The following is a 15,399-nucleotide window of genomic DNA, read 5'->3' as shown; positions in this document are numbered from 1 at the left end:
ATGTATTTTGTTTGGTGGTGTGTTTGTTTTTTGCAAGGCAATGGGATTAAGTGACTTGCCCAAGGTCACACAGCTAGGTAATTATTAAAGTATCTGAGGCTGGATTTGAACTCAGGTCCTCCTGACTCCAGGTCCGGTACTCTATCCATTGTACCACCTAGCTGCCCTGAACAGATGCATTTTACAAAAATAACAGAACTACATATTTCAAGGAAAATAGGAATAGCATATGAAAGTCATCTCCTGGAAAGTGATGTCACCATCTCAGGGTCCATATAACGATTTCCAGCTCTGCCTAGCACACAGCAGTCCCTCTCTCCAAAGACTTACACTTACTTTGCAGCACAGATTAGTGAACATCTTGATGTAGATGCAAATGAAAATACAGAGGTCTTCACTCAAAACTACTCAACTCAATCTCTTCAAAAAAAAAAAAGAGGTTCTCTTCTAGAAGCTATGGTGGCTACATAGAATAACTATTGAATGTAGCTATGATTTAGTCACTGTCTTGATTGTATTCAGCTGTGCTCAATTCCCCAAGCACAATGCTTTATTTCTAGAGATGTGATCACTGTGTTTATACTCTGGCTTCCCCATAAATTAGTCAACATGCAAGACTCAGACCAGAAGAAAGCTGACTTTAGACAAATGATGTCAGAGTTCAGATGTGTGTGTTGGCAATGCGCCATCAGATTTTAGACTCATGAATATTAGTCAAGATTCTGCTAGATGACTGAATGTTCCTAGACTCTCTAGACAAATGAAAAGGTTGCTATTTTTCACCTTTTTTCATTATCTGAAATTACTTTGTTGGGTAGTGGAGACTGGTGCTATTAATCAATATGGTGAGTTTCTGGTGTGGAAAATTCTTCCACTGTTGCAAGAATAGAGAGCAGACCGGGACATGATGAGGATAGATGCCTTTTATACTGGTTCCATGGGAATAGAATATGGTCTACTACATCATGCTACACTCATAAAGCCATGGATTCATTTAAAATACTATGTTAAAGAAATTATGTCACCAAGCACCGGGCTTGGGATTTAAAGTGGAATATATTTACAACTGAACATAATGTGTATGAATATATGGATGACTTCTCAAGTAGAGCCTGCAGTTTTAAAAATTGGGTTTTTCCTCCATTCATTCTCAAGGGCTCCATTTTTTCTTCTTTCTCACTGGTTTCAGGATATCGAGGAGACGATGAACACTGCTTTGAATGAACTCCGAGAGCTGGAAAGGCAGAGTTCTGCAAAGCATGCCCCAGATGTGGTGCTGGATACCTTGGAACAAATGAAAAACTCCCCTACTCCTGCCTCATCCACTGAATCCCTCAGTCCTCTTCATAATGTGATGCTCAGGAGTACTGAGCCTCAGATTCGACGTAGCACGAGCTCTTCCAGTGATACAATGAGTACTTTCAAGCCCATGGTAGCCCCCAGGATGGGGGTGCAACTGAAGCCCCCAGCTCTTAGGCCAAAACCCATCGTTCTTCCAAAAACAAATCCAACCATAGGACCCACACCTCCTTCCCAGGGTCCAACAGACAAATCATGCACCATGTAATAAAAACAAGCAAAACCACAGATGACCCAGAAGGTAGAAAAAAAAGTGGTTGGAAAAAAGGAATGGATTTGGGGGGGGAGGGGGGAGTCAAGGTTTCTTGTCTTCATGAGTTTTGTGCTAATAACTGGAGATACTGGCTTTTCTGTCTTTTTGAATGTAATGTCTGAGACTTGCTATATTAACACAGGCATTTGTATTTTGTATTTTTTCCCCCTTTTTAAAAAAGCTGGACATTTCTACATGTTTTAATAGAAACACATTAGATTTACTTGAAAATTCAATGCTGCACCACTTGTTAAGAAAAGAGATTGGAGCAAAGCTTCCCCTATGGTAAAGTATGTCCCAGATTTAGCATAACTGATGTTAAGAAACAACTTCCTAAGCTAAAGGGATGGAAAATTAAGTACCTTGCTCCTGAAGGCAGGATGATGCTAAAAATCTGATGAATATAAGTAGTTAGAGACTAATCAATGATCATGTCTGATCTCAAACAAAGAACATACGCACTCAATAATTAGGTTTGTCCCTGATGCAGGTAGTCCCCCTGAATTAGCCCAGGCTTGGGTGCTACTATTGGAAAATTTATTCCCTCTCTCTCTTAAGAATAGCTCATCCAAAGTTTAGGAAGCATATTGCAATGGAAAGAGCATTAAATCAGCTTTTGAGGGCTTGATCTAAAGCATAGTTCTGCTACTTATTTCCTCTGTGACCTTGGCCAAGTTACATAACAACTCTGGGCCTCACAGCTTCTTCATCTGCAAAATGGAACTAGAACAGATGACCTCTAAAGTCCTACCCAACACTAAATCTAGGATGTTATAGGTCTAAAGATCATTATCCATGGGATACAGTTATTACCTGAGTTTAACTAGGGGAAGAAGAAAAAAGGCTAGTTTTTAAAAGCTATCAATATTATTCCTTTCATGAGTAGGAATAGAATCTTAGGGCCTTATAGGGAAATCTAATTTATCCCCCCTCCCCTGGCACTATACATACTATATATATATATATATGAAAATCCCATTATTAAAGACCTCCGGATATTCATCCTAGCACCATTCTCACTAATCACTTTTTAAATAATTAAATTTCTTTCCACATATAACCCAAATCTTTGTGCTGACTTTAATGAATGGAGAATGAACTCTTTAAACCCTATGGCCCCTTCAGATCCCCCCCTCCCCGCCTTGAATTAAGAAATCCTTGTGTCTTTACAGTTTCCCCAAAGATTTGTTTTTTCAAAACTTTAATCATTTTTTGGCATCAATAAGGGCTAAGTGACTTGTCCAGGGTCACTTGTCCAGATTTGTACTCAGGTCCTCCTGAATCCAGGGGCAGTGCTCTATTGACTACACCACCCAGCTTCCCTTACCTTTAATCATCTTTTTGTGAATTTTTTCCTAAATTCTCTGCAGGTTCTTCATCTCACCTCATAGAACTGACTTAGCACTCAAAGATCTGAACTATTCTTAGGCAAGAGCCATCATTTTCTAGATTTTCAATGCTCTGCTATGGGAGATATAGACAGCAGGGATCTTAAATACCATGGAGTCCAACCTCCCCATTTCACAGATAAAGAAACTAAGGCTTAAAGACTTTTAAGTGACTTTCCTCACATCACCTAGATAGGTAGCAATGTTGGGGGGGGGGATCATTAAAAAAAATGATTCAAACCCAGGTCTTCTAACTTCAAATCCAGTGTTCTTTCCAAAATATCATGCTGCCTCATGCCTAAGTTATATCCTTGTGTTCAACTGGGTTCCATGCTGATTTTACAACTGAAGAAATTTAGGCTTCCAGAGGTCTTGACCTTCTACACAATCTCCTTCATTCTTCACAAATTTTGAAGGTCTTTCAGTGACTTTAATTACCATGAGAGATGGACTATCTTGAATATCTGTTAGTTTATTTCAAGAATATCTTGCTGGACCCCTTCAGAGATCCCTTCTAGCTTTTGACCCTATCTCTGTATCTGGGTACAAGCTTATTTTTTCCACTACAGTGCTTCCTCACATATTAGCTTGTTACCCACTAAGAACATCCACATCTTTTTTTTTCTCCCATATTTGGACATAACCAAGTTTATCTTGTCTTCGCACAGATTTTGGTTTTGTTCTTTCCCAGATAATTTACCCTGAATTGGTCTTAAAAGACAGCTTTTCCCTTTCCATCCCATCCCTATTCCCAATTGCTTCTTTAGTTTACAAGTAAGACTACTTTGAATCTGGGTTATACTTTTCCAAGGTACTAATTTTACTCTTTTTATCTATAAAATAAGGAGGTTGATTATCAATGCCCATTTCAAAGTCTTGACTTCCTGTGATTTTTGTCACTTCTCACTATCCTATCCCCAACTTAGTGTCAGCCATCTTAACAGTTTGAGGAGCTTTGTGCCATGGTAAAAATATTGTTTTAATTAAATAAGTTAAAGATCCAGAAACAATCTCCATAGATCAGCCTTCTATTTCAAATTAATACCAATCCATTAATAATTGCTCTGGAATTATTATCATATTTTACTAGCCTAGCTCCATGAAGAAAGGGATCATATTCTAAATACTTTTAGTGCCTCTAGCACAGGGCTCTGTATACAGTAGGTGCTTAATAAATGTTTCTTTAAACCATGCAACTAGTTGTATGCCTACCCACCTCATGCTTCTAAAATAAAGGGTGTAATTTTTCAGGTCTCATCACTGAAGAAAGACTCAGAGAATTTGCTAAAATCAGAATTGATTGCAGTGTTGATTTGCCAGACTAATTATTCTGCCACAGAGATTAAATGAATGAGATTAAATTATGACACATGTCTAGTTACGAGTCTGAACTTTCTCACAAATTGAAGTTAAGATGGATTTTTGCCTCCTAGTATTTTTCCAGGTGTAGACAATGCAGCCCTAATGATGTGGTAATAACCTCATTCAATCATTCTACAGATGATATAACCAATGCTCAAAGAGGTTGTGACCTTTATTATCTCCCCTTACTCCTCTAGCAGTTTTAATGAAGGTTAGTCAGTAGTTCTAGATACTGAGATGTCACCCTGTCTGATGGCAGTGAATATAGTTTCTCCTATTTATAGATATATAACTACAAGACTTCTAAAGTCCCTTCCAGTTCTAGGTCTATGATTGCTATTCTAGTTTCCCTTAATACAGTAAATATCTTCCCAAGTTTTCCCTTCCAACTTGGTTTTCAATCTCCCTAACACCATGTTCTCATTTCCTGTTATTAGTATGTCGTGGGAGTCAAGATGGGAGGTACTTTAGTAAAATGAATAACTTAAATGTATTAGGAACTAGGGAACTATAATTAAAATGTTCTCTCTTGATGGGAAAAGACAGGAAGATATTGACACAGGGCATCAAAGAAACAGAGGTGTTTAATTCTCTTTTATCCTCCTCTGTATTTTTTTAATTGTATTATCTCATTCCCCATCTTTAGTTTTACAGGCCATACTTTAGCAACTTTCACTATTTCTTTAAACTGCTCCCCAGTAATCCACCCAAGGGTCTACTTTTATGATGTTTTCCTTTTTGATTAAAGAAAGAATTATATTTTGTTCCACAAAGTGAGACTCCTGGGGCTGCTTACAGGGGCAACCAAGAGCACATTACCATGGCTTCCCAGCATCCCAGAGGCCTTGCCTCACCTTTCCCCAGCCTCTGGATTAATTCCCAAAGACTCATTATTATTGTGATAGCACAAAAAATACTCAGAGAGAAAGCTAAGTACAAAGCTAATTTTATCTGACTCCAAGAATCTACCAATTCCAAATATGAAATCATGTGACCATTATAGAAAGTGGCCAAAATACACTCATCTTTGATGCTCTTTTGACACAGGACATAACTTTGTTGGCTATGCAAAGACTCCCAGAAGCAGTGGGTGAGAGTTTCTTTATGGAGTCTAAAGTAATGCAGTCAGGTCACTGAAAACTTCAACTGAAGAGTAATTCCACTTGGCACTCCTTAAACAATGCAACCCAAAGAAAGACAAGAGAATTGGACTGTGACATTGAGAATGCTAGGATCATTTCTGATTTCAATTTTATAAACCTCACAGCATCATTGGAGAAGGGGAGGAGGGTGAGCCATTTCATTTACTGGAATCCATGGTTTCAGTCATGTAATTGCTTGCTCACAATTCTTAGAATTGAAGTTTCCACTTTTATAGAATTCTTTAATATTATTCACTCCACCAGGTTCACTTTGGGGGGGGGAATGGAGGGGAAGTAGATGAAGCAAGTGGAAGGGATTGGAAGTGGTAGAGAGAAAGGGATATTTAAGACTGATGTAATATAGTTAATGGTCCTTTGTTAGATTGAGGGTTGGGGGAAGAGAAGAAAGGAAAGGTGACATGTAAAATCCAATGAATAACAGTTTTGCACATTTAAACAAGATGAGTTAAGTTTTAAAGAAAGTATTTTCCATGCCTCCTGCCTCATCCATAGGACAATTTATAGTGGGTTCTCACACTATAAACATTGCCACGTGCCCTGTAGAATCTGGCTGGGAAACATCTTTCACCTGAATTGCATCTCTCCAAGTAAAAGTGATTTCAGTTGAGTTGCCCGTCCCAAAAGTAGCATCTCAGTGGAATTTTTCTTTGTCCAAGTTAATTGGGGAAATGGAGAAATGAGTGGTTCATACTTAGAGTTTCGGGGCAGCTAGGTGGCACAGTGGATAGAGCACCAGCCCTGGAGTCAGGTGTACCTGAGTTCAAATCCAGCCTCAGACACTTAATAATTACCTAGCTGTGTGGCCTTGGGCAAGCCACTTAACCCCATTTGCCTTGCAAAGACCTAAAAAAATAATAATAACCACACTTAGAGTTTCCTTAGCATGAGAGGTCATAAAAATGAGTCTCTTCAGGATCTGTGAATAACCTATCCGCTCTGGGATTTACTACCTGAATAAGCATCTATTGGTCAGCAGGGACTCCAGAATCCCAAGCATCATCACCACAATATGACCAAGAGTATGCAAGTCTTCAGATTTGGGATGATATTGAGTCTTGTGGTGGTATTCCTTTGTCCTTGATTTCTGCAAGCTGTCTTTTGTAGGAGTGGCCTTGAAAGGATTGCATATAAGGATTTGCTTTGGGACTGGGATATCAGAGTTGAGGGGAAGGCTACCACTCTGTAAGCAGGGCCACAATCTATTCAGCTTATTTTAATCATGCATCCCGGAGCTGATAACCCTGACCTCTAGCAGCATTCTGAGGTCAGATCCAGTGTCTGGGTGCCATTGGGACTTCCTGTCCAGGACCAAGAATTATTTTCATAGTAGTCACAATTTTAGTAAAGATCAGTGGAACAAACTGGAATTTAAGCTTTCATTTACATACAGTTCTAGCCTAGTATTCTTTCTTGAAAAAGAAAAAAAAATAGCCTATGTGGTATAATTGAGATGGATCCTGTATCTTTAAATTACATAGGGGATTTTGTATGTCTAAATAATTGTACTGCATTCCATAATGCTTATATTAGAAACTGTTAGTAAAAGAAAATATTAGGAATCATGCATTTTGTGGGTGCCCCCAATCCCCTTAGAGCATCCACACAAGTTCAATGTGTAGTTTGATGGTTACTATAGCTATTTAAAGTAGAGTAAGTGGATATGTAACAGGAAAGACTTGAGACAACTACAGATGTACTTAAGTAAAGGTAACTCTTGCACACCTAATTAAATCAGTATTGTCCTTCGCTATCAGTCTGATCAATGGCAGTCCTGGTGGCTCCGTGTTTGTGACTGTTACCTACCTAATTGTGTCAGTGTACATCTGTAGTATGTACATGTGAAAGTGCCTTTAAACTTTTTAGAGGAGCTTTGGCCTTGCTCTGTACTGTTGCATTCCCATCTTCCCCCTCCCCTGACCTCCCTCTGCCCCTCATTTCTTTTCTACTTGCCCCATTGCCAATTCCTTCCCTTCCTCCCACCTGCTGCTTCACTCCTTGTGTTCCTAAGTAACTAGTATTGTCTTGTCTTCTTCCTAGTCCCCCCTCTTACCACTTACTCATTCCTATTGCATTCCCTCAGTGTTGACTCCAAAATGGCGGTATGGCCATTGTGTTCCCCTGTGCTCTTGTGCTGCCCATTTCCATTACATTCCTTCCATCCTTTGAGATGAAAAGAAAGGGTGATGATTTTACAGTTCTGGAAGAAGAGATGTTCTGTTAATCTGTTGTGACAATGCACTTTTATGTATGATACTGTACATTTCAGCATGGACCATTACAGGCTTCAGTACACATTCAGATTTGTTCCTCATAGTGTATCTTTATAATAAAAAAAGATAGTTCTGTCTCCTATTGTCTGGTTCCAATTTGATAGGATTCTTGTGCTATTTGGGGGAGGGCGATTAGATTAAATGATGTGAAAACATAAGCTTTAAAAAATGCTGGGTGTTAATTATATGTCTTTTCCCGGGGCTTTATAAAATACAGTCCAATGCAAACTACTTATTTCATTCTCAAAAGGTAAGAAGGTGCAAAGTGACAAAGTTAGGTCAATGTCAGAGAAAACTTCCTAGCAATTAGAATGATCCAAAAGCAGAAATGGACTGCTTCAAGGGTTGGTGGGTTCCCCTTCTAAACTGAATAACCACTTGTCATGATGGTATAAGTGCCAATTCCAGAGATGGGGAAGAGAGGCAGATTAGATATAGGTCAGTGCCCAACCACTTAGCACTGTGCCTAAGTCATAGTAAACACTTCATAAATGTTTCTTGATCAATTAGATCACTAGGATTCCTTCCAACTCAAATTCAGGGATTCATCAAAACTGATTTCATCTATATGGGGAGCTTCCAATCTGGAAATTCTATACACAAATTCACATTGGTAATTCCCCTATAATTTTTAGTAAATGAAGGATGGTGTTAGAGTTTAAAAGTTTGAATTAGTGAGACCTAGATAGACTCTTCTGCATAAGCATTCTCCTTACCATAAACCTGATCCCATCACCCATCCACCCAGGAAAGATTATTTAACATACTCCACTTTCTATTTCATTTTGAATGCTGAGTCCACCACAAATTTATAAAAGTCATGATCAGTAGAGCCTATCAGCTATCACTTCTGTGAGAAAAACAGTTCACATCTCTTGTAGAAAGGATAATGGGTTCATCTCCATATATGAGGCATAGCTTGCTTCATTTTTAATAAATTAGTATATAATCCAAAGAAAGCATTGGCTATATTTTTAATTTACCACATGCTGAATTTATTTTTTTCCTACCCTCAAAAACTCAAAACCTCTATCACGGCATCTAGGAAAGCTCTTCCTCCAAATGGCAAAGGCTTCAATAAAAAAATGTGAAAAATAATATATTTTTTAACCAAAGGAGTAATTTCACTGATCTGCAGATGAATCCTTACCTAGCAATTTAGATTTTCAGGGAGTAACTTGGGGGCACCAAGATATTAAGTACTTTGCTCAGGGTCAGAGGCAGGTCTTGAATCTAGAACTTCTTAGATTCCTAAGGTTATTCTCTCTCCATTCCACCATCAACACCAGTGGGTTTGCAATGAAATGGCAATTCAACTGGAAACAATAGTTCAATCTCAGTGTTGGGTGGTTGTATTCTTATCTGTCAGCTGCTAATGTGTTTCTCAAAGTTGGTCAAGAGTCCCTTCCTGTTTGATCTTCAATGAAAGAAATCTCAGAAAAAAAAACATTTTTTAGAGCCAACATATGTGGCCATATGCTGTACCTCATACATACAGATGGACCCATCAACCTTTTTACAAGGTTGTGAACTGTTTTTGTCATAGTAGTCATAGATGATAGGCTCTTTCCCGGACTCCTCTACTGAGCATGACTTTCATAAATTTGTAATAGCCTCAGCATTATTTGGTGACTTCCTTTAGCAATATCCCACTGTTCAGAAGTAAAGGGGGAAGATGATTAATAGAGAAGGTGGTTAACCAAGTTTGGGATTTGCAAAGTAGGAACAGAGGAAGGTCAAGAAACCAAGAATTGAAGAATGGAGAACAGTATGGTAGAACCTTGGTTTATGAATTTAATTCATTATGAGATTCTGTTTATCATGTGATTTGTTTGTATTGCAAAGCAAGTTTTTCCATAGGAAATAATATAAAGTTAGTTGATTGGTATCACACTCCCAAAAGTATTCATTTAAAATTAATTATTTATAATTTTAAGTAAGTTTTTTGTCCTTAATGCACCTGAAATACAATGGCATTAATTAGTACACAGTATAAACTGAAAATAAAACAAATTGACCTGCATTTTACCCTTGCAAAGAGTCATGGCTGGCATGAGGGAGAAGAGAGAGAGGAGGAAGGATTATTGTTTAGAAGGAGAATCTCCTTTCATAAGAATATTGGATATTTCAGTGGAGATTCTCTTGTGCTACTTTCACTAAAAGTAAAACTAACATCAATTCCTTCACTTATTTTTGTTTTTAATTCACTGATCTTTTTCCTTTCTGTTTGCTTCTGACTAGGAATCTATCTAATGACACTTGTTTTTGACTTTTTTCAGATTGTCACAGAAATGTGACATTGCATTATTGTTAAGAAAAAATATTTGTGACTGTCATTGCTACAGCCTTATTTGGATGATTTTTTTTTCACAAAATTTTTCACTTTTCCCCCCACATCTGACAAACCTCCCTAATCTCACTTGACATGAGGGATTTCTCTGACCTTTCAACCTCAGATGAGATATCCTCTATAACTTTTCTCCCCATTGCTCCTCATGAAGATCCATCAGTTTGTCTGTCTTCAGCTCCTGGCTATGCTCTCGGTTATAATGTCACCTACTAACTGCTTCTTATTGATCCAAGCGAGAAGCAAGTTTTCAACATCTTCTAAAACATTTTGATATTCTCATGACCCCATTTGCTGTATTTACTGCCTTTATTTCATCCTTCTTCAAAATGATGCAGATCAATCATAAAACTGTAAAAGTTGATCACATGCATACCACATTCAGGATTCTCAATGATTTCTTTTTTTTCATTTCCAATGTAAAGATCTCCTTTGCATATTCCTTTTCAATCTTTTCATTTGGGCCATTGTTACAAATTTTGTTGTGGATCACAGTCACTACTGTATATTTTTTACTACAGTATGTAAGCAAACACATGAACACACTTGTAATGGTACTGTTAAGAATGAATAATGCTGCCTTAATGAAGAGTCAATGCTGAATGAGGCCGATTAGGTGGTATACCAACTTGAGATTCCTTTGACATATGAAAGCAAAAAACAAAAAAACAAAAAAAACCATTGACCTAGTTGAGCATCATCCCTTTTCGAACCATTGAGATCCAAATATGATGTTTGTACTGCGAATTTTTGTTTGTCCTGCAAGACAAATTTTGCAAATAATTTTTCCTTGTCCAACAAAGTATATGTAAACTAGCTTACTCATAAACCAAGATCCTTCTGTATATGGTTGGCAACATTGATCTAAAAATCAAGGCTATGAAAGATGAAAAAACAAAATAAAACAGGACTGGTACAATGGTATAATAGGAAAAGGTTGATATTATGAAGAAAAAAGACAAGTTCATAAGAAAAGACATAGGAAAAGTTAAAAAAATGGAAGTTTTGAGTGCAAGTGGGAATTTCAGTGTTCAAGATTGTGAAAGTTGAACAAGTCATAGTGAGATACCTAAGATAACTTAGTAGAAATGGAAATCATAGAAGTTAAGCCTTTAACCCTAAACAATAAAATATGGTCTTCTAAATACACAACAAATGGCCCCACTGATTCCTTAAATTGATCTTCCAAATATAATATGTATCAATCTATAGACTCTTATCCTATCCCTATTATAACTGATTAAGAATAAATATACTGGGGCAGCTAGGTGGCGCAGTGGATAAAGCACTGGCTCTGGAGTCAGGAGTACCTGGGTTCAAATCTGGTCTCAGACACTTAATAATTACCTAGCCGTGTGGCCTTGGGCAAGTCACTTAACCCCATTTGCCTTGAAAAAAAACAAAAACAAACAAACAAAAAAAAAAACAAAAAAGAATAAATATACTGTGTTGAAACAGAAAAGCTAAGTCACCAATGTAGAGATCACTCCTTACTTTAGGATTAGATTAGAGGGATCAAACATATCTTACAACATGATGCCCTCAATACTCCTCACACCAAATAAAAATTTAATTGGGAAGGGGAAGCGAGATGCCGCAGTGCTTAGAGCATCGGCCCTTGAATCAGGAGTACCCAAGTTCGTATCTGGCCTCAGTCACTGTGGCCTTGCAAAAAAAGCAAAAAGTATAGGGGAAATATTTAACAAAATTAATTTTAAAACACAATAAAACATAATACCACATTTTAAAACTAGGTCAATATGTGGCCTACAAAGAACCTTATTATGGTTTCTATTTGCATTGTTGTAGATCATAGCTGCAAAACTTGTACAGCCTTATCACAGATCTCAGAGTTCATCTAACCCCCACAACCCTCATTTAATAAATGAGATCATTAAGGAAGCAAACTTGTTCAAGGGATCTGATTAAATAGTATATTCCACACCTATCTCTATCTTAACATCAACACCATTATTACTAGACACTATGAAGGAAGTTGTTCCATCTGAGTAGAAATGAAATGCCACTTCCAGAGCAGGAAGGGCTTCAAGAAGCCATCTGGCACAACCCATTCTTGAACATCCTTCTAAAGTATCACCACAAGTGGTCATTTGTGATTGATTGATGGATAGATCTACCAGAAAGTCTCTAGTTGAAGGAATCCTACCATTTCCTGAGATATGCCCTTTTATTCCAATTATGAAAAAGGGATTTCTGTATGAGTTGTTGGAGTCAGGTAGGGGGAGCTTATATTAAGCCCAATTTTGCTTCTTTGCAAGTTATATCTCTTACTCTTTGTTCTTCCCTCATCCAAGTAACAAGCAGATACTTGAAGACCCTCTCAATGAACTACTGTGGCATTAAATTTGTCACCTGGTGATCAAACCGCTGTACAGTAATTTCTGAATTTATCGATAATCCTTGTACTGGGCCTTTAAAGTCCTTTTAGTTTAGTAGACTTTGCCAGGGTCTATGTTCTTCAGGCACACCCTTCAGCAAGCTATGACTATCTCCACACCATCATGAAATACTGGAAGAAATTTATACTGACATCCAAATGAAAGTTAGTAATTAATTTGTTTCTTCAAATTAAAAACAAATTATTGTCTGGAATTTTCTTTGGGGGGGTAACTGTGGAATAATTAAGTCAGTATATTCAGGGAACAAAGTAAAAGAACAGTTTGGTTTTAGTTTTTAAGATACAAGCATAGTGTATCCTTTATTCTCCTAAGGACAGGTGATTTGAAATCATGACTGATTGGATTATCTATCTTTTTGTATAAATGAAGAGCAAACAACTTAATTTATTATACACTGGGTCTAATAGTTACAGTAATTGAAAGTTTCCTCAGACACAATTCTGTGAGCTGAAAATATTTAATTTCCTGAATGGAAAGGAAATTAGAAAAGCCAACTCTAAATCAAATTACATATATGATATATCCTCCAGCAAACAGAAAAAGGAGTTAAAAGAAAGCTAAGGATAACTCCAGTGTTCCCTTGATTTTTATAAGAAACAATTAGGATAATGTTCATTATCAGAAATGGAAAAAAATTTCTGTTTATTAAAAGCTTGTTTATTTGACCCAGATTTGTGACTGGTGTGAAAACTTCCTCTACTGACACAAAGCCAGCAATTTATCTGTAATTTATTACCTTGGAATTATACCTGAAACATTGAGAGGTTAAGTAATTTATCCCTGGTCATCCAACTAATAGGTTTTAGAGGCAGGAGAACCAGTTTTCCAAAGTTCAAGGAAGGCTCTCTCATCTATTTAAATATATGGAGTGATTTTTTGATCAAAAGTGAAGAGAATTCAGACATGAGTCATCTGGATTCTAGCCATGATATTCCTGTTAGGGTGAAAGGGAGAATTGTAGAATAGTGAGGGTTGGTAATTCTTTGCTCACATGTTATTGAGGCAACTATTTTTTGACCAGTTAGAACAATGGAGACATATGCTATCTTCCTGAGTCAAGTATCCAATCCTAACAGAGAAAAAAACTGCTCCAAATGGCTAGTAATAAGAGAAACACAAATCAAAACAACTGAAATTTCACTTCATTTCAAACAATTAGGCAAAGATGACAAAATATGGACATAGACAACACTGGAAGACTTTTGTAAACAGGCAAACTAACATGCTGTTGGTAGAGTTATAGATTGGTACAACTCTTCTTGAAACAATCTGGAATTCTGCTTTTAAACGAGTCATCAGAATGACCATAACTTTGTTCCAGAGAGCCTATATCTCAAAGAGATTAATGATAAAAAGATAAGTCATATGTATGTATTTATACATGCATGTATACAATAATAAATATATAATGTACAGACATATATTTATGTGTGTACATCTATTTATATATGTGGGTACATCTATGTGTGCACATCTATGTGTGTGTATACTATATGAATATATGTAATATATAAATTATACCAAAATCTTTCTAATAACACTTTTAGAAAGGAAGAATTGAAAAGCCAGTGATTAAGAAATGGATAAAGAAACAGGGATATTACTCTAATGAAATGTAGCTATGTTCTAAGAAGCAATGAATAGAATCCAGAGAAGCATAGGAGTAGTTATACATTCCATCTCTCAGTTCCAGGCATTTTCCCTGACTGATCTCCATGCCTGAATGCTCTGCCTCCTCCACTCTCAAGCTTCCTTTAAATCCTGCTAAAATCCCATTTTCTACTAGGAACCCCTCTTAACTCTTCTTTTAATTATCTCCTATTTATCATGGATACAACTTGCTTTGCATTGTTGTTTGCATTTTGCCTCCTCCCTATGATTGTAAGTTCCTCAAGGGCAGGGACTGACTTTTGCCTCTGTTTTTAACTTCAGTTGGTGACTGGCACATTAAGAAGGCTCTTAAATGTTTACTAAAATAAAATTATATGAACAGATATGAAATGAAGTAAACAGAATCAGGAACGTTTTATTTGTACATATATGTATATATATATACATATATATATTTGTTATATAGTATATTATTAATATGTATACTACAAACAACAAATGGAAAGCACAATTGGAACTGAAAACTGTTAACTCATGGTGACCAGCTTTGGCAACAAAAAATTGATACAAGAATATGTTTCCTTTTCTTCTGTGCCTTGGTGGGAAGGGATGGAGTTTGGAACACTTTATATATTGTTAGGTTTGTTAACATGTGTCAATTCATTTTAAGTAATTATTTTTGTTATCTCTTTTTACTTCATTGTTATAAGAGATAGTTCTCAGGAAGGGGGAAAGGAAAGTTTTTCTTGAGAGAATGCCAGACATCAAAATTGGGCTGCCATTAAGAAATTAAGAAATTATGCTTAAGACTATGACGTTCAGAGTGTTTCTTTTAACTTATTTCACTTGGGAAAAGAAATTGTAGAACAAAATCAAAATATAGGAAAAATGGGAAAAAATTTAAGGGATTTATTTTTAAAACAACTGACCTCAAAAACAGGTTGTGGAAAGAAAATTTAAGAATCATCCCTGTAAACCTTGATTTTTAAAAAGCCTGGATGTTCTTTTTTAAAGAAATCATAATCTTTTAAAAGAAAAATGTATATACACAGGGATCTAAATTTATAGTTAGTTTTCTTTTATTGTTTTTTATCAGTTATTTTCAAAAATACTGCTTATTTTCTTCCCCTATCCAGAGAAAATTTTACTTTCAAAGAGTGAGGTTGAAGGGGAACAGCTAGTTTTGTATCACCAGCTGCTTTTTGAGCATCTTGAACTGCAGGCAC

At 36.6% G+C, this 15,399-nt stretch overlaps 1 protein-coding gene across 2 annotated transcripts in view; it reads left to right on the top strand.

Moving 5' to 3' along the window:
• SRGAP1 (SLIT-ROBO Rho GTPase activating protein 1) overlaps positions 1-7,872 on the top strand; it is a 325,104-nt gene extending 317,232 nt beyond the window's left edge. For both annotated transcript variants that reach the window (XM_074226225.1, XM_074226224.1), the window contains exon 22: positions 1,190-7,872. In XM_074226225.1, the coding sequence (XP_074082326.1) occupies positions 1,190-1,567 (378 nt within the window). In that variant the 3' untranslated portion in view covers positions 1,568-7,872. The remainder of the gene's footprint in view (positions 1-1,189) is intronic.
• Positions 7,873-15,399: the final 7,527 nt, after the last annotated feature.

This window comes from Macrotis lagotis, chromosome 2 (genome assembly GCF_037893015.1).
Source record: "Macrotis lagotis isolate mMagLag1 chromosome 2, bilby.v1.9.chrom.fasta, whole genome shotgun sequence".
NCBI lineage: Eukaryota > Metazoa > Chordata > Mammalia > Peramelemorphia > Peramelidae > Macrotis > Macrotis lagotis.
The sequence above is the reverse complement of the archived record's forward strand: the minus strand, read 5'-3'. Positions and strand labels throughout refer to the sequence as shown.